This window comes from Vombatus ursinus, unplaced genomic scaffold (assembly GCF_900497805.2).
Source record: "Vombatus ursinus unplaced genomic scaffold, bare-nosed wombat genome assembly UNPS02014786.1, whole genome shotgun sequence".
NCBI classification, from domain to species: domain Eukaryota; kingdom Metazoa; phylum Chordata; class Mammalia; order Diprotodontia; family Vombatidae; genus Vombatus; species Vombatus ursinus.
In genome coordinates, this window is record NW_020954564.1 from 4,749,175 (window position 1) to 4,772,373 (window position 23,199).

The 23,199-nt window shown below is 38.3% G+C and overlaps 1 protein-coding gene across 2 annotated transcripts in view; it reads right to left on the bottom strand.

The window, feature by feature from the left end:
* The window catches only part of LOC114047046 (astrotactin-2), a 1,078,351-nt gene that overhangs the window by 489,713 nt on the left and 565,439 nt on the right, over positions 1 to 23,199 (bottom strand). For both annotated transcript variants that reach the window (XM_027867720.1, XM_027867721.1), the window contains one exon: positions 6,016 to 6,182. In XM_027867720.1, the coding sequence (XP_027723521.1) occupies positions 6,016 to 6,182 (167 nt within the window). The remainder of the gene's footprint in view (positions 1 to 6,015; positions 6,183 to 23,199) is intronic.

The window sequence follows — 23,199 nt, forward strand, 5'->3', positions numbered from 1 at the left end:
TGATTTATCAATAATCACTTCCATGTGCTTTTGAATTTAAAATTTTTCTCCCCCTTCCTCCCCCCCCACGCTCCCCAAGATGGCACACAATCTGATATAGGCTATAAATTTACATTCATATTAAACATATTTTCACATTAGTGATGTTGTAAGTAGAACTTAAAACCAATAGGAGGAATCATCAGAAAGAGGAAACAAAACTCAACAGAAGAGAAAAAAAAAATAACAATTCGGCTTCCATAGTTCTTTCTTTGGTTGTGGATAGCATTTTCCATCATGAGGCCTTTGGAGATGTCTTAGATCCTTGTATTGCTGGGAAGGGTTAAGTTTATCAATATTAGTCATTGCACAACATGGCTGTTATTGCGTACAATGTTCCCTTGGTTCTACTCACTTCACTCAGCATCCCACCATACAAGTATTTCCAGGTTTTTCTGAGGTCAGCCTGTTCATCATTTCTTATAGCACAATAGTATTCCATCACATTCACATACCACAACTTGCTCAGCCATTCCCCAATTGATGGGCACCCTCTCAATTTCCAATTCTTTGCCACCACAAAAAGAGCTGCTATAAATATTTTTTGTACATGTGGGTCCTTTTCCCATTTGTACAATCTCTTTGGGATACAGCCCTAGAAGTACTATTGCTGGGTCAAAGGGGATACACATTTTTATAGCCCTTTGGGCATAGTTCCAAATTGCTCTCCAAAAATGGTTGGATCATTTCACAACTCCACCAACAATGCATTAGTATTCCAATTTCCCCACATCTTCTCCAACATTTATCATTTTCCTGTTTTGTCATGTTGGCCATTCTGATAGGTGTGATGTGGCACCTCAGTTGTTTTGATTTGCATTTCTCTAATCAATAGTGATTTAGAGCATTGTTTCATATGACTATAGATGGCTTTAATTTCTTCATCTGAGAACTGTCTCTTCATATCCTTTGACCACTTATCAATTGGGGAATGGCTTGTATTTTTATAAATTTTACTTAATTCTCTATATATTTGAGAAATGAGGCCCTTATCAGAGAGACTGGTTGTAAAAATTCTTTCCCAATTTTCTACCTTCCTTCTAATCTTAGTTGCATTGGCTTTATTTGTGCAAAAACTTTTCAATTTAATGTCATCAAAATTATCTATTTTGCTTTTCGTAATGTTCTCTATCTCCTGTTTGGTCATGAATTCTTCTGTTCTCCATAGATCTGACAGGTAAACTATTCCTTGCTCTCTCAGGTTGCTTATAGTATCAGCCTTTATATCTAAATCATGTACCCATTTTGACTTTATTTTGGTATATGGTGTGAGATTTTGGTCTATGCCTAGTGTCTGCCATATTCTTTTCCAGTTTTCCCAGCAGTTTTTTTTTTTCAAAGAGTGGGTTCTTATTCCAGAAGCTGGGGTCTTTGGGTTTATCAAATAATATATTACTATAGTCACTGACTACTGTGTCTTGCATACTTAACCTATTCCCCGATCCACCACTCTACTTCTTAGCCAGTATCAAGCAGTTTTGATGATTGCTACTTTATAATACAATTTAAGACCTGGAATGGCTAGGCCACTTTCCCCTGCATTTCTTTTCATTAGTTCTCTTGATATTCTGAACCTTTTGTTCTTCCAAATGAATCTTGTTATTATTTTTTCTAACTCTATAAAATAATTTGTTGGTAGTTTGATTGGTATGGCACTGAATAAGTAAATTAGCTTAGGTAGAATTGTCATTTTTATTATATTAGCTCGGCCTACCCATGAGCAACTGATGTTTTTCCAATTATTTAGATCTGATTTTATTTCCGTGAAAAGTGTTTTGTAATTGTGTTCATAGAGTTCCTGGGTTTGTTTCGGGAGGTAGACTCATAAATATTTTATAATGTCTACAGTAACTTTAAATGGAATTTCTCTTTCTATCTCTTGCTGTTGGGTTTTGTTGGTAATATATAGAAATGCCAATGATTTATGTAGGTTGATTTTATAGCCTGCAACTTTCCTAAAGTTGTTTATTATTTCAAGTAGTTTTTTACTGGATTCTCTGGGATTCTCTAAGTATAACATCATGTCATCTGCAAAGAGTGATAGCTTTGTTTCTTCTTAGCCTATTCTAATGCCTTCAATATCTTTTTCTTCTCTTACTGCTAAAGCTAACGTTTCCAGTACGATGTTGAATAACAGTGGTGATAATGGACATCCTTGTTTCACCCCTAATCTTAGTGGAAATGCTTCTAGCTTCTCCCTATTACATATTATGCTTGTTGAAGGTTTTAGATAGATGCTATTTATTATTTTAAGGAAGACTCCATTTATACCTATGCTCTCCAGTGTTTTTAATAGGAATGTGTGTTGTATTTTGTCCAAAGCTTTTTCTGCATCTATTGAGATGATCATCTGGTTTCTGTTAGTTTTGGTGTTGATATGATGGATTATCTAAAGCACTTTTGAACTAAGCTTTTGTTGACTCAAGTCCATCACTCCACCCAATATATCATACAGTTGTCTAAGGTGACTAACAAGCTAGTCTAGCACTTAAAGTCTTCCACAGTTTAGTTCTAACCTACCTTTTCCTCCTTTTATTCCCAAGGTCATCCCCTTCACACATTCTATATCCCAGAAAAATGAAACTATGTAATGCTCCCTAATCTCATGCTGTCATTAGACTGTGGCCCTCTAGGTCGTCAAGTGCAGCCCTTTGACTGAATCCAAACTTTACAGAACAAATTCTCTTAATAAAATGATTTGTTCTATAAAACTAGGACTCAGTCAAAAGGCCACACACAAGGACCTAAAAGGCCACATGTGGCCTTGAGGTCACAGTTTCCTCACCCCTGGTCATTATACCATGTAGTTTCTATAGACTTCTTTCCAAAACCAAGTGTGTCTCCTTTTGAATGCCTTCTCTTCTATGAAAGATAAACTTAGTGAGAGAAAATCACATGTAATAGATGAGAAGTTTGATTCCTGCTTTAGAAAATAACTAGTTGTGTGATAATGAACAAATTACTTAACTTCAGTTTTCTCATCTGCAAAATCGAAATAATGCTATTTACACTACCTACCTGATAGAGTTGTTATAAAAAATTACAATGTAATCCTTAAAATACCACAAAAATAAATTGTTATTATTAGTGCTATTCCCCTCAGAAATCTTCTATATCCCTCCCCACCCCAGCTACATAGCTCAAAGCAATCTTTTCTTTCCCCCACTTTCCTTTTCACTCCATCAGACCTTTCCTATGCATTTAATGTTTTTTGAATCTTATAGTCTCTCTATTCCTGTGTATGTGCCTCCTCCTTACTATACTATACACTCCCCAGCATTATAAAAAGATATATTTAATCTAAACCCCTGCTTCATCTCTCTTGAGCTCTCCAAATGTTAGTGCCCTTTGCTTTCACACTTGATCCTCAAAGCTCTGTAAATATCTTCCATTTACTTATATGCGTATATATTGTTTCTTTTCAGTAGAAGGCAAGGTCTTTGAGGGGAGGGACTGTTTCTTTCTGGGCTTCATATCCACATCACAGTGCTTGGCACATGCTACATACTTAAATCCTTCTTTAATTGAGTTGAATAAAACTAAGACCAAATTCACACAAGGTATAAATGGCACAGCTGGGATTTCAACAGAGATCTTATGACTTGTCATGGTACGGTAGCAAGAACAATGGCTCTGGAACCAGAATACCCAAGTTCTATTCCAGTTTTGATTATTACTACCTTTGTGACTTGGGGAAGTCTCATGACCTCCCTGAGCCTCAGTTTCCCCATCTATAAAGTGAAGAATTTGAATGGTTGATTTCTAAGGTATGTTCAGACTCTAGAACTATGATCCTATGGACCTATGAATTTCAGAGTTCTTTCCAATCTCTCATTGTTGTTAAGTTGTTTCAGTCATCTCCAACTCTTCATGACCCTATTAGGGGTTTTCTTGGCAAAGATACTAAGTAGCTTGCCATTTCCCTCTCCAGCTCATTTTACAGATGAGGAAACTGAGGCAAACAGGGTTAAATGATTTGCCCAGGGTCACACAGCTAGTAAGTGTCTGAGGTAAGATTGAACTTGGGTCTTCCTGACTCCAGGCCCAGCAGTTTATCCTCTGTGCCACCTAGCTGCCCTTCTTTCAAATTAGGGCAGTTCTACTGCCCTAAAGGCAAGTACTTGTATATTTATGTTTGTATCCTAGTAATCAAAACACAGAATGCATTAATAAATATTTGTTAAACTGAACTGGATTATTTTAAGATTTGCTACTTTGGTTAAATGTCCAGCAGAGAAAAAAAAAGTTTAGCTAAGTAAGTGTCCTAATTAATTGGTTTTATGCTAGTCATTTTAAAAAATGAAAACCATCTCTCTTTGTAAGTCCTATCATTTCAATTTAACAAGTATTTATTAAGAGCCCACTATGAGTTAGATTTTGTAGAAGGTGCAGGGGACACAAGGGCAAAACAGCCCCTGTACTAGAGTAGTTCCTGGGGGCGGGGCAAACAAGATGCACACAGTCAAGTAAATACAAAATAAATGTGAAGTATTTTATAGAAGGATGAAGGTGGAGATGGTTAAGGAAGATGTACTAACAAAAGCTATAAGAAAAGGCTTCTTATTAAAGCCATCTATAGTCATATGAAAAATGCTCTAACTCACTATTGATTAGAGAAACGCAAATCAAAACAACTCTGAGGTACCACATCACACCTATCAGATTGGCCAACATGACAAAACAGGAAAATGATAAATGTTGGAGAAGATGTGGGGAAATTGGAACACTGATGCATTGTTGGTGGAGTTGTCAAATGATCCAACCATTTTGGAGAGCAATTTAGAACTGTGCCCAAAGGGCTATAAAAATGTGTATACCCTTTGACCCAGCAATAGTACTTCTAGGGCTGTATCCCAAAGAGATCATACAAATGGGAAAAGGACCCACATGTACAAAAATATTCATAGCAGCTCTTTTTGTGGTGGCAAAGAATTGGAAATTGAGAGGATGCTCATCAATTGGGGAATGGCAGAGCAAGTTGTGGTATATGAATGTAATGGAATACCACTGTGCTATAAGAAATGATGAACAGGCTGACCTCAGAAAAACCTGGAAAGACTTGTATGGTCTGATGCTGAGTGAAGTGAGTAGAACCAAGGGAACATTGTATGCATAACAGCCATGTTGTGCGATGACTAATATTGATAAACTTAACCCTTCCCAGCAATACAAGGATCTAAGACATCTCCAAAGGCCTCATGATGGAAAATGCTATCCACAACCAAAGAAAGAACTATGGCATTTCAATTGCTATTTTTTTCTCTTCTGTTGAGTTTTGTTTCCTTTTTCTGGTGGTTCCTTCTATTAGTTCTAATTTTTACTTACAACATCACTAATGTGAAAATATGTTTAATAGGAATGTATATGTATAGCCTATATCAGATTGTGTGCTGTCTTGGGGAGGGTGGTGGGGTGGAAGGGGGAGAAAAATTTTAAACTCAAAAGCATATGGAAGTGATTGTTGATAAATCAAAATAAATTAATAAAAAATTTTTAAAAAGAAGACTTGAATAAAAAAAAATGAAAGAAAGAAAGAAAAAGAAAAGGCTTCTTATAATAAGTGGCACTTGAGTTGAGTTTTGAAGGGAGCTATGTATTCCAGGCAGTAGAGATGAGGAGAGAGAGCATTCCAGGAATGTGATACAGCCTGTTCAAAGATACAGGAGTGGGAAATTGAATGTCATGTAAGAGGAACATCTTCTAGGCCAATGCAGTTGGAATATAGAGTGTAAGGAAAAATCATGTGAAATCTATCTATCTAGACAAATCAACCAGATTTAGAAAGAATGGCTTTATGGATCAATTAGCGGAGTTTTTATTTTATCCTAAAGGCAACAAGAACCACCAAAGTTTTTTTGAATAAGGGAGCAACTTGATCAGAACTATGCTTTAAGATTATAAATTTGACAGCTGTGCAGAAAATAGATTATCTTGTAGCAATAATGGAGATTATTGCCTCTTGGCAAAGACACTCACCCACAAAACATGAAGATGGTACTGGAAGAGGCATCATAAGGCAGAGGTAGAGTCTGCTGGAGACATAGTTGTTCACAACCCCCATTGAAACCATCTGAACAGTCAATCCCCTTGGAATAGTCATAGCAGCCAGTACCATCTTTCATTGGCCGCAGCTCTTCTGGGCACTGCAAGAAGAAAAAAAAAAGAATACTGGAGATTGGGGACATAAAAATATCCTTCATAGCTTCACTGAGTATCAGAACAAGGAGAAGCCAACAAACACAGTTTTAATATATAAACTATAGAATTAGAAGGAACTTTAGAAAACTGAACATTTTACAACATGAGTATCAGAATTTGTCATATATTTAGGATACAGAACATTAAAATTAGATGAAATCTTAGATATCACCTAGTCTGTCAGTCACCCAATCAACTGATCAAACCAAAATTTACTAAGCACCTATTATATGCTAGGAACTACTAAGGATACAATGACAAAAGTGAAACAGTCCTTGCCCTCAAGCAGCTTACATTCCATTGAGGGAGACAATGTGTACATAAAAAAGTATAATCAAAATAAATACAAGGTAATTTTTTGAACACAGGGCACTAGCTGCTGGGTGAAGCAAGAAAAGCTTCACATTCCTTAGGAAGAGTTTTGAGGACACAAGGGATTTAAAGGGTCAGAGCTTAGGTAGGTGTGTATTTCAGGCAAGTGGGATAATTAGTACAACTTAATGGAGATGAGAGATGCATTATTTTAAATGAGGAAACTGAAGTCTAGAGACAAGAAATGACTTGTCCAAATTAACACACTTAATAAGTTGTAAATTCAGCACATAATTCATTCTTTGCTCTGGAAGGATAGTCATGAATGAACTGCTTTCCACAACCTGGAAAATGAAAGGGGTGGGAGGAGGCCCAGAACCTACTTATTCCTAAATGAAAGAATAGCTTTTATAGTAAAAAAAAAAAAAAAAAGATATAGTGAAACAACAAAAGCGTGTCAAATCTACATTTTGGGTATAGTTGGGACATCTATTCTTTACCAGCAAGTCACCCCTTTCACATGTATGGGGCATGAGGAATGAAAGATGCATCATGTTAAACGTGAGGAAACTGTTTTCATTACAAATGCCAAGCATGCATGTTAAGCAATCGAAAAAACATCATTCAGCTCAAATACTATCTATTCCACGAAGCCTTCCCTGACTACCCTGACTTACAGTGACTTTTCCTACTTCAGTACTTCCACAGCTCATGTTGTCTAAGACATAAGCCATTCAACGGGCTTTTTGCATAAACTACCTAATTGGTTAGTTTGGTTTTTTGTTTGTTTGTTTGTTTTTAAGGTATATGATTTGTCTTCCTATCTCTAATATGTTATGTTAGGGTAGGTACTGTGCTTCACAGTAGACACCATTTAAATATTTGTTGATGCTGAGAGAGAGGGAGAAAAGAAAAGAATTGACCCCAGTAGACCTTTCTGCTCCAAAAAATTGAATAACAGAAGATTTTTAAAGGTGCAAAATAAAAAGTCTTAAAATATCTGAAGGGCTGTGATGAGGAAGATTAAATTAAAAGGCAGAACTGAAATTTAAAGTTTAAAGTCACAAGAAGGTAGATTTTTTGCTCAATATAAAGAATTCCTATGAGTCATAGCTATCCATCAGTCAATTGGACTGTCTCAGGAGGTAGTGAGTTTCTTGTGACTTCAGGTATCTTCAGAGCAACTGGATGGTTCACTTTGTCATGAATGTTATAGAATAGATTCATGCTTGAGGTGGGGTGGTGTAGGGGGACACTGAATTAGATAATCCTATAGCCTTTCAGTATTTCTGTGTATGGGAGTTATTTATTTTATTTTATTTTACTTTATGTGGTTAGCCCATCCTATACATCTTGGACAGATGGAATATAACCTGCTGCTCTCCTGCTTTCTAAGAGGAAGTTAGGTCCTGGTTTTTCCATGAAGATTAAAACCCACAGCCAGACCATCCCAATCCACCATGAGAGTTGCCAAATTTGAATGCTCTTACTCCCTTATCTTCTTTCCTGCCTCACTCCTGCTAATGTTTCCTCCTTCTTCTCACCAGCTCTTGAACAATGGGAAAAAAAGCCCAAATAAAAAAGGTCAATCCTTTTGGAAAATAAATCGCATAGTAGAACAGCTCACAATTAAAAATGCATTATAGAGTTCTTGAGGATGAGTTTGACTGGAGCCGACACAGGTGCTAGTGAAAGCAGGTTATAAATGGCCTCTGTCAAGTTGAAGAAAGGTTATAAAACTGCTACATTTGGTGCTTAAAAAAGAAAATCAATTTTCTATGTGAGTGAAATGCCATACATATTAATAAAAGTTCAGGAGATCTCTTGCTCCTGCAGGGCTCATCTCTGGACAGAAGCCACTGAGGCATGATGGATTCCTGGCCAAAGGGCCATTAGCGTGTGGCTGAAGGCACATTCTGCCTGTCTTGGGTCACTGAGAGACAAAAACCTGGAAACAGTCCTGATGTCTTTTCATCAGGCAATGGGAAGTATCTCAGACCTATGATCAGTCAAACAACTTTTTTGAGGTAGGCAATGAACTCTCCTCCCCCAACCCAACCCTGACTTCCTTCATTTCATTTTGGCTGATGACCTAGGCTTATAGAATATTAGAGATGGAAGAGACCTTAGAACATAAAATATTAGAACATGATGGGACCTTAGTGCATAGATGCATAAAGCACAGAATACTGGAGTTTGAAAAGGCCTTAGAACATAGAAAGTTACAGAAGGAAGCAATCATTTTAGAAACTATCTAGTCCAATCTTTAAACTTAAAAACAAAAATAGCTGTTCTTCAATATAATTATTTTCCTCTGTAATCCTATGTATTTTACTTTATCCATTTGAAAATATTCTTTTGTGAGGGAGTCTATAGGCTTCACCAAACTTCCAAATGGGCCTATAATAAAAAAAAATAAGAATTCCTTGTCTATTCCAAACCCTACTTTTTATAGACAGGGAAACGGAAGACCAGAGAAGTAACTTTGTATTCCCACAGTTACACAGGCAACTTGACAGGAATAGTACATACCTGAGCATCAAGAGCAAAACAAAGGATTTGGTAAGTCCTCTTTCAAGTGAACAGACTATGATTTAAGACAGAGAAGGAACACGTGTTTCTTGGGGAACATTATAGACAGCCTTTGAGTGGAGGAGTGCGTCAATATTTCAGCTTAGCTTTGGTTTCTGTCCATCCTCTCTCTTCCTCCTGAGTTTGCCTTCTCCTTTCATAACCTGATTTTTAATCATTGCACAGCCATTTGTTTCTGTTTCTAATTGTGCATTTTAATGTTCATTAATTATGGGATGCAAATTGCTTTGAGTGTAACATTTGTAAAGAACAGCTTCTCCTTTCCCACCCCCATGATGAGAAGGTAAGCACGAAGGCCAGCTGCTCCACACAGGAAAAGGAAATTAAAAGAGAGGAAATAATGATAGCAACAATGACAATGGGAAAAAGCCTCAACAACTTTTCCTCTGGCCTGAATGAGCTGGTGAGGGATCGCTGTGGGGGCTCTGTGCAGCAAAGCCTAACTTGACTTTCTAAGAATTGGCTACTTAGGAAAAAACTCAGCAGTCAACAAAGGGACTAGAATAGAAATTTAAACTTCAGAGAGCTGGGAGGTGGAGGAGGGAAGGGAATGCGGGAGCTAGATGAACAAAAAGAAGTATATGAAAGGGATGAGGGTCTAGCATCTGAAGAAGAAAAATACGACTGGGGAGGAAAATCAGGAGGCAATCAGATGGACTTCAATAAATCACTGGAAATGACTGCACTGACAGAGAGGGCTTTTTTCTTTTAAATTAATAAGACCTATGTTGAAGAGCTCAATGACTTTCCTGGGGTGAGTAGTAAACTTTTTTGTGAACAATAACTGTATCCTTGCTAGATATGATATTTGGGGCAGAAAGCTAGTATTACCTGTCAATTAGAGCAGCACGTTTTTAAGGGGTTTCTGGATTCCGTGGGGGCTTAGTCATATAAATGGGCTTTACAAGATTATAGAAAGGAAGGCCCACAGAGAAGAAGAGATTTGACCAGTGTCACAGAGCACCATCCACCCAGTAGAAAAGTTAGGACTGGCGCCCATGTAGTCTCTTGGTTTCTTAGTTAGTACTCTTTTCTATTAAAACATGCCAATTCTATTCAAGTTCAAATGGCAAGGATGTTCCCCTCTGTAGCTGATCAGCTCACAGGGACTTGGGAGAGATTGGGACTTCACTCAAGTTCCTGATGGGGATGGAAAAGGCCTGTTTGCCATAAGGATGAGGCATTGTGGAAACACAAAGGCTGAAAGGGAAAATGAAGTCACTAAGAGCATGAAGGTGGCTGACATAGGTTTGTTCACAAAATCTTAGAAGACATCAAGGTTGAAGTCCAACATTTTGCTATTGGGTTTATAATCCTGCAGGGGGTCTCCTCTTTATATAAGAGGACAGAGTTAGAGACAAGTAAAAGGCCAGCCTACTTCTCACAGAAAAGAGTAAACAAAGGGCCCACAAGAACACAGAATCAGAGCTAGAACTCTATCCTCTTATTTTACAGATAGTGAAATGGAGCCCTAAAGAGAGAAAACGACTTACCTAGGGCCACTAGGGGGCAATGGGAAGATCCAGAATTTGAATGCAGATCCTCTGATTCAAAATTCAATGCACTTTCCTATAAAAACACTATGTGGTCTCTCAATTTATTATGCAGAATCCCAGAAGGTTCCGATAATTTCCTGAATGACAGCTCCATAATGGATCATTCAGGGAAAGTCCTAACCTTTAATGCTGACATTAAAGAACATAACTACTCTGTCCCTTTGATGACTCTAGCAGAGACATAATTCTAGGATAAATGAATTATGGGTAGCTTGATTCAATAGAAGGAGTGCTGATGTTGAAATAAGCAGACCTGGATTTGATTAGCACAGTGCCTGGCACATAGTAGGCACTTAAATATTTATTGACTGACTTGACTCTTTTTGTGAAATAGAGACTGGGTGATGTAATGAATACTAGGGTTGGCCTCAGAGCTCAGAGGACCTGAGTTTAAACTCGTCTCTGTCACTTACTGACTATTTGACCATGGTATGGATACTTCTTCTTTCAGAGCTCCAGGGAAGTCTATGAATCTAATTGATGAGAAGGCTCTACCCTACATTGGTAAAGGGGATTTCTTCACCTGGAAAGTCTCCATACTAATGAAATCCTAGGTCCAATCCATATCTCCTATCCCCCATTCTTGTGGAAAAGATGAAAAGATGTAAACTAAACAATCATTTAATTGATTGGATTCAGAGGGAATTAAATAACCAGACTCAAAAAAAAGTCATTAGTGATTCCATGTCAACTTGGCAGTGCTCTAGGGATTAGTATGTGGTCCTGTACTGTTCGCCATTTTTATCAGTGAAATTACTTGGATAAAGACATAGAAGACATGCTTATAAAATGTGTAGATGAGACCACGCTGGGAGGGATAGCTAGCTGACTGGATGACCGAGGCAAGATCCAAAAAAGATCTCGACAGGCTAGTACATTAGGCTGAACACAAGAAGATTAAATTCAATAGGGATATATGTCAAGTTTTACATTTGGGTTCAAAATATAATTTCCCAAGCACAAAATGGGAGAGGCATGTTTAGATAGCAGTTTGCCAGAAAAGGCTTTACAAGTTTTAGTGGATTTCAAGTGTCTGAAGAACAGCTGTATGTAAAAGAAGGATTTGATTTGTTCCTGTTTGGCCCCACAGGACAGAACTGGGAGTAACAGGTGGAAGAGACAAGGAAGCAAATGTAGGTTTGGTCTCAAGAAAAATGTCCTGATAGAGCTATTCAAAAGTGATTTACCTCTAACTGGAGATTTTTAAGCAGAGGATTAAAGACCCCCTGTCTAATATGCCGTGTTGAGGACACTTTTGCAGGTATAGATTGGAAAAGATAGCCAATTAGGTACCCTCTAACACCAAAATTCTATAATTGTGTGATTCTTTAAATTCCAGCTCTGAACCTTGCTACCTATGCAAGTTACATGGGGAAGTTACTTTATATTTAGTCACCAAAGTTTCCCCATCTATAAAATGGGTCTAATAGCACATTTATTATCTATTTCACTTTAGTGGAAAGAGCAAGATTTTTTCAACATCAGAGGACTTGGGATTGAGTCCCAGCTGTGCTTGCTACTATTGTGACTTTGGTAAAGTCCCTTAGCTTTCCAGGTCTCACTTTCCTCATCTATAAAATAAAAAATGTTGGATTAAATCATCTAAAGTATTTTTTCCAGGTCTTGAGCATATGAAATCTTATGAAAGTGATTTGTGAACCTTAAAGCACTACAAAAAAGTTAGTTGTTGGTGTTCCTGTGCTTCTTAGTATAACCCAGGTGGTACAGACAGTGTTCTGAATAGTAGAATCCACAAATAACAGCAGGGGAAGACTATATGGCAAATGCAGCTGAAGACGTGGTGGGCTCTGTGTATGTCTTCTCTCACTTGATACCCTGCTCATGTAGCTAACATTGATCTCTGGTGCAGGGTCCTTGTGTGTGGGCAGGAAGGAGTCCCTCCCCTACTCCCGCTCCACAGCTGTCAAACACTGTGGGCTCTTCTCCTGGTCTCCATCAGTTATTACCAACATTGATTTGTATGGCCAGAGGAGCCTCAAGCCCATAATTACAGTGAGTTTTAATCAACCTTGCGTCAATTCAACTGCAGTTCAATTTGTGATCTGCTATGGCAGTGACATACAGGAGGGGCTATTTTCGGAAAAATGACTAGGGAAATCAATAGGCAGCTCATAGGGTAGGCCTGCCAAGATAAGCACCTCCAAGCCAGTTCCTGGCCCATCTGGGGGTCACATACCTCTGAAGAAAATAGGCCAGGATTAGCACAGGAGAGGCCATGCATCACACCCTGAAATAAATCATGGTCATTGGCTGTGCTGGAGAAGAGGATCTGGCTAGGGAGCTAGGCTCTGCCTACAACACACATGAACTGGTAGGGCTATTTCTCTGTTTCTTATCAGCTAGATACATGAATGTTTTCATATACTTGTTAAATGTGCCCAGTGGAGTGTTAGAAACTATGATATGTAAAGAGAAGTATGAGACATTGTGTCCACTCTTCAGGAGCTCACAGTTGTGTTAGAGAGATGACTCACCACAGAAAATAGTAAAATAACATCATGAGACAGCCTGCAATTAGTTTCAAATCTTGTCAACATTGTTGTGCAGTTAGAGGGTTATTTGCCACCTATGTTTCAGTCATTCATTCCTTTGTTCATTCAGTCCTTCATTCATTCAGCAAACACTAAAGTGGCTTCTGTGTGCAAAGCCCTGGCTAACCACTGGGAGAGATAGATACTCTTATGGAGTTTGAGCCCAGGATATAACTACAATGCATAATATATTATAAATCCATTAAAGAGAAGCAGAGTACTCTGTGAAGTTCAGGGGGGATGTAATTATACACACATGATACACACATATATATGCATATGCATGAATACACAGATTTGAATATATCAAGTAATCTGTGATTTTTCTTGGTATTAAAACTACCTGTATCAAATGAAAATTATAACTCCCTCATGCTCTAAGATCACAGATTTGGAATTGGAAGTAAACTTAGAGGTCGTCTTGTGCAACTACCTCATTTTACAGTTGTAGAAACTGAGGCATAGGGGAATGAAGTGAGTTTCTCATGGTCGCACAGCAAGTTAGAAACAGAGATGGAACTCAAGTCTAGGTAGATAGAATCCAAGTAGGAGAACTTTTTCTATTGTGCTATGTTGTACATGAGGATGACTCGAAGGAACTGGGAATGTTTATTATGCAAGAGAGCAGATGTGTGGAGGTCATGACAGCTGCCACCAAGTACTTGGTCTGTCTTGGAAAAGAAGGATTAGGCTTATTGTGCTGGATTTGAGAGGGCTGGACAAGACACAGAGGGTGAAAGATGAAGAGAGGTAGATTTAGGACTAACATAAGAAAATATTTCCTAATCTAATTCAATATACTCTGCTATATGCTAGAAAAAAGGAAGGGAGAAAAGAAAGAAGGGAGTGAAGGAGGAGAAGGAAGGGAAAAAAAGGAAGAAGGAAGGATGGAAGCAAGCAAGAAGGAAGGAAGGAAGGAAGGAGAAAAACAATCCCAGTCCTCAAAGAGCTAATAATTTTCAAGCTGCTCTTCAGGAAGTGATAGGTTCTGTATCACTACAGTTCTTCCATCAAAGGGTAGATGGTTACTTGTTAGGAATGCTATAGAGGTGATTTTTCTTTAGGTGTTCATTGGAGTAGATAGTTCCCAAGGTCATTTATTCATTTAGCAGGCATTTATTAAGTGCCTACTAAGTGTCAGGCACTTTGCTAAGTGTTGGGGATACAAAACAAGGTAAAAGACAGTCTCTACCCTCAAGGAGCTTAAGATCTAAAATACCAAGGTGGGAAATTCCCATTTCATCACCATATTCTCCAAAGTCTATAATCACCTTGCTACAAGGCATTTCTGGTTAAGATCTAATACTTTTAGACTAAACAACAGACTCTGTTATTTCTTATCCCTTTTTCCCATTCTTACATGAAAATTAAAGCAAGTTAAAAGCAGTTGTTACCTTGCTTTTCTTACTACCTTTAAAGGTATATATAATTGTCATTCTCAATTAGATTGTAAACACTGTGAGTACTAGGGCTAGAATCTGAGATAAAGCAGCCAGTTCAGTGCTTTTTACATTATACATGTAGCCAGCCTCTCACTCACATCTTAAGTCTTAGACAGCAGTCATATAGGAGAGTGATAAGAGCACAGGAGTTGAAATCAGAGGACTTGGTTTCAAATTTTAACTCTGATAGACACAATCCATGTGATCTTGGAGAAGTCACTTGCTTTTTCTAGGGTTGTTTTCTCAACAGTGAAACAAAGGGGCTGGATTGGATAATTTCTAAGTACCCTTTCATATCTAAAGCCTATGATATAAACTTGTTGACTGCTTGGCTGATGGCTTGGTAATTTACAAAAGCTCTGAATCCCCATGCCTTCAGTTCAAGTGATTTAGGCTGCTAACTAGATGAGGTGCTTGGCTTGTGAGAGGACAAAGTCAAAAGGACAGCCAAAGGTGCAACTACAAGTGTTCTCAGGTTACAGATAGCCTCAACATTGGCTTCTATGTCCAGGCTGGAGAAATTTTTTTTTCTTTTTTCATCTTTATTTTTTGGGGTAAATTGTATTTTATTTTTTCCAAATCACATGTAAAGATAGTTTTCAATATTCATTTTTTATAAGATTTCAAGTTTCAATTTTTTTTCTTCTTCCCTCCTTCTCATCCCCTCTCCCCAAGATGGCAAACAATCTGATATAGGTTATAGATGTGCAATCATGTGAACATATTTGTACATTAGTTGTGAAAGAAAGAGAAACAAAGGACAAAAAGGAAAAAAAAAATCACATGCAGAAAGTGAAAATAGTATGCTTCCATCTACATTCAGACTCCATAGTTCTTTTTTTGGATGTGGATAGCATTTTCTATCATGAGTCTTTTGAACTTGTCTTACATTATTGTATTGCTGAGAAGAGCTAAGTCAATTATAGTTGATCATTGGACAAAGTTGCTTTTACTATGTACAATGTTTTCCTGGTTCTGCTCACTTCACTCAGCATCAATTCATGTTTAAGTCTTTCCAGGTTTTTCTGAACTCTGCATACTCATTTATTTCTTATAGCACTATAGTATTCCATTACATTCATATACCACATATTCAGCCATTCCCCAATTGATGGGCATCCCCTCAATTTCTAATTCTTTGTCATCACAAAAAGCTGTTATAAATATTTTTGTACATGTAGCTCCTTTTCCCTTTTTTATGATCTCTTTGGGATACAGACCTACTAGCGGTATTGTTAGATCAAAGGGTATGCACAGTTTGATTGCCCTTTGGGCATAATTCCAAATTGTTCTCCAGAATGGTTGGATCAGTTCACAATTCTACCAGCAATCAGGCTGGAGAAATTTGAGCAAAGCCAGCCAGACTTAACAGACTGGATCCCATTCTATTCCCCGTCCTTTGTAAGAAAAAACTCAATTCCCACTGCTGCAGCTGCAGTCATGCACTCACTGCAACTTGCTCCTGCTGATCAGAACCATGCATCAGAAATGATTTTATATGCTACTTGGCTCTAAAAAGCATGAAGCAAGAGCCATTGAACATATGCTTATGTGGATATATATTTACACAGCTTATGTCAAGTGTAATTTGGGGTGGTTTACAGATTTTATTTTTTGCCACAGAAAGCAATTTAAAAGAAAAAGAAGGACCCAACCCAAATGGCGACAGATGTAGCTGTGAGTTGAACCTGCTGGGATTACTCTGGGATGGTGAGGGTCCTGGGAGTTGGGGGGCACAGGAAGATGTGAAAGTCAATGCTAATACGATCATATAAATAGAGCAGGAAAGGACTTCAGAGGTTACCTCATTCAACCCCCTCTTTTTATGGATAAGAAAATTGAGGCCCAGGGAGATCAGTATGATTTTTAAAAGGATGGGTGAACAGTCACCCCAAGGCAAAACTGTAAAGTAACTTTTTAAGGTGAAAGTGAAGCTTATCTTCATTACTTGTTATCATTCCTAATCTACCTCCACTCATTCTCCTCCACTATAATGCATTGATGCATTCTGTGTACTCAAATACAAAAACAGCAAATATTTAGTGAGTGCTTAGAGTGAGCACTATGGAAGGCCTTGGGAAAGGGACAGAGTTGAAATGGGACACAATAGAGCTACCGATCTGGTATGGGGATAAAACCCCAGCATAAAGAGTTATCATAACTGATGCTGCACAATTGGTGCACTGGAAAGTTATACACAAGTTTTGTGTGAGTTTTGAGGGATAAAGGGTCATTACAGCCTGGGAGCAGAGAAAGCTTCATGGAGGAGGTGGTATATTACAGATAGATAAGAATAAAACAAGAAAAAAGAGGACAGCTATTCCATATATAGTGAAAAGCATGAACAAAGAAATAAAGACAGAGAGACAGAGAAACAGAGAGAGACAAAGATAGAAAGAGACAGAGAGATACAGGGATAGAGTAAAAGACAGAGAAACAGAAAGAGACAGAGATTGACAGAGCCAGAGGCAAATAGAGATGGTGAGAGAGAGACAAAGGGATAGAGACAGAGATATAGAGATAGAAGAATGGAATCAGAGACAGAGGGAGAATAGAGGAGAGGAAAGGAAAGAAGAGGAGAGTAGAGAAGGGGAGGGGAAGAGGGAAGGAGAGGAAAGGTGAAGAGGGAACTGGAGGAAAGGTGAGGAAGGAAGAAGAGGAAAGAGGAGGAGAGGAGAGAAAGAAAGGAAAGGCGAGGAGGGGAGAGGAGGGACAGAGTGTTGGGGTGGGGTGGGGTTGTCTGGCTAAAGCATAGCATATGTAGAGGAAAATACGATATGATAAATTTGAAAGAGTAGCATCACCCCTATTATGGGGGACCTTGGATTCCAGTCAGAGGAGTGTGAACTTTACTTGGCAGGTAACAGTGAAGTTTTGAAGATTTATGAACAGAAGACTGGCATAACCAGATATGAAGGGATTAGACTTGCTCTGTTTGCCCCAGACTTGTCCCAGAGGACAGAACTAAGAGCAATGAGAAGTGTATGTGGGGGAGTAGAAAGAAGGCAGATTTTGGCTCAACATAAAAGGGAAAAATCTCCCAAGTGAGAGTTATCTAAAAACATATGAGTTCCCCATCATAGGAGACTTTCAAGAAATGTCTGGAAAACCACTTGCCAGGGATGTTATAGAAGATATTCTGTAGTAAGTACAGGTATACCTAGGTGAGCTCTGAGGTCCCTTCTAACTCACATTCTGACACTAGGCAGGAACAGGATGAAGGAAAGCATTGAGTCATGACAGGGTCCTGCTGTCTTCTTAGCAACCATGGTAGATAATGGATTGCTTATATACGTTCGTGGATCCATGATATCATTAATGCACATATTCCCTCCCCTGATACAGATTGCCAGCTATCCATGCCTTCTCATCCTGTTATTCTTGTCCATGTCTCCCTGAGTTCTCCGCTTAGGATCTACCTAGTGGTTACTCTATGGTTCTTTAAAGATTTCATGGACACCAGTGCAGTGCTCATGCTATTCATCTATTGTCCGTCTCTGTTACTCTATGAAGGGTCTGCTGATAATCATCCTTGTACTAAATGATTTTTTTTATGCCAGTCAATCATCCTCCTTAAGAAGGCCCTGTAGAAGTTGCTCTTAGGCTAGGAATTTCAGGCAAAGCTGCAATGTAGTTGGGGTAGAGGGCAGTCATCTGGAGACAGGACAACCTCACCCTTCAAATTATGCCAACTCTCCCTTAAGCTAACATTGCCATTATCCAAAATGATTCTTTGTCTTCCTTGGAGGAAACATGGCACAGTGAAATGCTTGAAAAGGTGTCACAAAGACATGGGCTTCAACCCTGACACTAGTTATGAAATCATGAACAGATTACTTAACCTCTATCAGCCTCAGTTTCCTCATCTGCAAAATGGGGATAATAATGCCTATAATACTTCACAGGGGTATAATCAGAATTAAATGAGATATTACATAAATGTCAGATTCTTGGTCTAGACCTATGATTTCATTAATATGGGTAACTTTAATGTGGAAACTCCTTCCTCAGATACAGATCAGCATTCACTTTTAAATTTTGATCTTAGAGAGTTGTCTAGGGACTAAATGATTAAGCAACTTGTTCATGGTCATACAGCCAGTATATTTCAGAGGAAGGATCTGAACCCAGGTGTTCCTATCTTCTATCTACAATGCCACATTGACTCTCCAACATCATTTATTAGTGCTATTATTGAATCATTTACTACAGCCACACTGATGCCAAAAATAATGGAAATAATACAATTAACTATTCACATTTCTATAGGGACTTTTAAAAAAGCCTATAAGACAGTTCCCTCATGATACCAGTATCAGGCAGACAATGAGAGCATTATTTCCACGAAGTTACAAATCAGGACTCTGAAGCCACTGTCTTCCTACATTTAAGGACAGAAAGTGTGGACAGGAACTATGTAAGATTTGGTGCGGCTAAGCCTAAAGAATTCCAGGATAGTATCTTCACCAGACGACTGTCAGGGCAGTGATGGGTTGCCTAGTCCCACAGTGTGGAGGCTTTATATCTTCTTCCCACTATCTGAGGGGCCTTGGTCTCTCTAATATTTTTATACCAGAGAGAAGAGTTAACAATAGCATTGTAGAATTTCCCATTGTTTGCTTTCCCTAGATTCACAGACTTTCTCAACAGATCAAATTTATTTTCCCGCTTCTCCAAAATAACCTATTTTAAATTCTTGGACCATTCGCAGTGTTTCTCATGGAATAAGTAAAATCATAATACTACTCCTACTAATAATAAAATTGTACACATTTCTATAACCTCCTGAGGTTAAAGAAGTACTTTCTTCATATAAGTCATATACTACATAGTTTAATATTTAATATTCTTATTTTGCAGATGAAAGAGACTAAGGGTTGGAGAGTTAAATGACTTGCCCGCAGTCTCACTGCTACTAAATGTGGGAGCTTAGATTCCAACCCAGGCCTTTCCTGTCTCTGGGCCTACCTTTCTTCCATACCAAACTGCCTTTCAATGAAGAAAGAAAAAGAAAATAAACTTACTTCCTTGCACAAAATAAAGTAATATTTTAAACTATGCCAATGATAAATCTGGTGGTACTTCTGAAACATTTGGGGTAAAATATGTAAGTATGGGGGTGGTAAGAATCCAAGGAAAAGAAGTAACCATTCCAGGATGCAGAATACATTCGATTAAAAAAAAAACAGAAAGCAAAAGGTTTAATACTTTGATTTACCAAGGTTGAAGATTCAGATGCATTTCTTAGTGTCAAGTTTCCAGTTCAAACCCTGTCTTGGATACTTACTGGCTGTGCAAGTCACTAAATAACTCTATGCCTCAATTTTCTCATCCATAAAATGAAGAGGGTTGCACTGGACAGATTCTAAGGTCCAGTTCAGCTCCAAATCTATAATTCTATTAATTTTCATTTTCTGGAAGGATAAATTTGAGTCATATTTCATGGCAAGGGTCTTGGAGACAGAATGGCCACTTCCAAGCTCTTTTGTGGTTTGGGAGAGGAGACAGAAACATAGCGTAGAAAGAACATAGGATTTAGAATCAAGAGACCTTGGATTGAATCTGTCACTGACTATCTATGTGACCTTGGGTAAGCCCCCCTGGGTCACAGTCTCTTCATGTGTAAAATAAAGTCTTAGAAGAGATGATCTCTAAGTTCCCTTTCAAATCCAGCATCCTATGATCTAGGGATGCCCTTAAAATAGGCAGAGAAGGTAGAGATGGGATACGAGGGGACTCTCAAAGGTCCTCACCGCAAATAACTCGTCAGATGTCTGGTATTCTATGTTTAGTGATTTACTATTTTGTAAGAGTGCAGCAGAAAGATAACAGAACCAGGATCGAAGAAAAGACCCGGGTCTTGATTCCAGATCTGAGTGATGCCAGGAATCTAAAGCATGCAGAGTTTAAGTGATTTGGCAAAGGCCACAAAGGTAACAAGCAAAAGAATCAGGCTTTAATCCCTGAGTCTTCTGGGTCCCCACCTTCAACAGTATTTCCACTATTATCAAATTACACACAGAACTTATTACATTGTGTCTCTGATACTTCTCTAAAATTCTCACTTGGGCTTCCTGAAGTGAGTTATCTTGTTATTGTTAGAAAAGGCAATTTACCCATAGGCAAGGAAAATTAATGTTAGAGGGGCTGATCATGGAAGCCACTGATCAATTTGGTAAGTCCTCCCAATCAACTTGATGAGAACACATGACATACGCCTTCCACGGAAGTAGACATGCACCCTAGTCATGTGTTGAGAAGTCCTGGGGAACTCCTCTAACTCAAGCTGCCTCCAAGATGAGAGTCTGAAGGGTGCATACTCTTATCCAAAGAGTCACACTTACTGCTTGTTCTACTCACTACTCTTTTTTCCATTTCTGTTTTTCACTTTTGACTTCCAGAAAGAGTATAACAAGAAATGAGTAGTAAAGGGGATGGGGGAGAAGGAGTTTCTTCCTTCTTGACTCATACATGTTCAGAAGCAAAACATGGTCTTTACAGGAGGAAAATGTGGCAAGTAGTCTGAGCTTGTCCAAGAGAGCCTGAGAAGGGAGCTTCCACTTTTCTAGTTCTTGGTTATAGACTTTTGCTTTTTGCTTCCTCTTCTAAGCTCAAGATTGGAGACTAATCATTCTAAATATGTTTTTGTTCCCAACTTTGGGTGTTACATTACAGGTAATCCTGAATTCTAGAGTTCCCAAAGCTTAGATTTCCCAAGAAATCAAGAGTTCTTAGATTTGAGAATTGGGCATGAGCTTCACGAAAGAGTTCCTTAACAGCTGCTTCTTGGAGAGGAAAAAAAAAAGATTTCCATGTAGTTATAAAACCAAAGCTACACCGAGGGACCAGGAGACCTAGACCTTGCCAACCTTCTGTGAATGTTGCTATGAGTTGCTTAGATACTGTAGGTAGAAAGCAAATGAAAAATGTTTGTTTATGCTCCATCTTGGGGGAGGGTATACAGAGTCTAAAGGGCTGTTAGAGTGCTTTATTTTTCAGTTTTATTTCATGGGCTCTAACCAGATCTTTGCACCTCATGTAGTTGCTGTAGTAAAGGATACAAAGGCTGTTCCATACTCAATCCCCATATTGAACAATGAATACCAAAATAAGAGTGAGGATGTTGCTATTCACTTTTAGGGAAATCTAAACACAAGCTATACCTAATCTTAGGAGGTTTTCCTGCCCCCATATAGAGTGGAGTCAAGGAGCTGTAGAGAGAAACTGCCCAACCTTGAGATCGGCCCCTCAAGACTGGACATGTGTCCCCATGAAGTAAAATATTTTGGAGAGTATCTGTGCCACTGCTGACACTAGAAATTACAAGGACAATTCCTTGATTCACAAGTCCATTAATTTATAATCATATGAAGAAACCCATGAATAGGAGAAAGGCATGGTGGAGAAGATTCAAATAAGGATAAAAGAAAGTAGAAATAGAAATGACACCATCATCAGAGGACACTACAGAATATCTGGACAGAAAGAAGGAAATGAAGAATTCAGGAAAAAAATACCACAAAGCTGGCATAGAAGCGTGATTTAGTAGTAACATTCTCAACTGAAGTTGGAAACCTTGGTAAAACCTCATAATTTTCCTTTTCTAGAACTTGGAATTTTCAAGATCTTAGGTATTGGCAGCAGCCATCCAGCTACTCTCTTTTCTGCTTCAAAATAATCTTTTTTGCAATGCTTTGGCAACTCAAAATGTCTGTGTGTGGGAGCAAAGGCTCCTGGGAGCACAGATTTTCTGAAAGGAGTCAGGGAAGGATTTGAGGACATATGAAAAGGGCAATGATATTCAAACCAAATGACAATATAATTCTTATAAAACTTAGCTGAGATGAATGCCATAATAACACATAAGAAGTAATATAGTATAAAGAAAAACGGACCTGGAAGTTTAGAAACCTGGGTTCTAGTACCAACTCTATCACCAACTTAGTATGTAAGCTTGGTTAAGTCACTTCATGACCTTTGCTTTCTCATTTAGACTAACAGAGCCATCCCAGCCTACTTCATAGTTCATAGGCTTGAAGTGAGAATCTAATGAGAGAGTAGATTTTTTTTAAATGCAGGTCATTATTTTTGAAAAAGAAAAAAAACCCTATTATATTATTAGAATTGTTATTAGCAATAACAATGCTAACTATGAATAACATACTAATTCTAGCTCCAGTGTCATTCTGTACCATTCTGAGATTCAGAAAACAAGGTCTAAAATTAATAATTACAGGTTACATTGGTCTTATACTTTCTCATTATTTTCAATATATGAATGTTGCTTCCATGAACATTATTAGTTGCTGAAGGCAGGCAACAAATATGCTTCTCTTCTAATCCTCTGTAATATCTAATACAGTACTGGGTGCATATTAGTTTCTGTGTGTATCTAAGTGTCAGAAAAGCAGCATCATAGTAGAAAGAATACTAAGTTTAGAGCTGAGAGACCAGAATTCAAAGTCCTGGCTTTGGATCAACTGGCTGTGTGACCTTTGGCAAATTGTT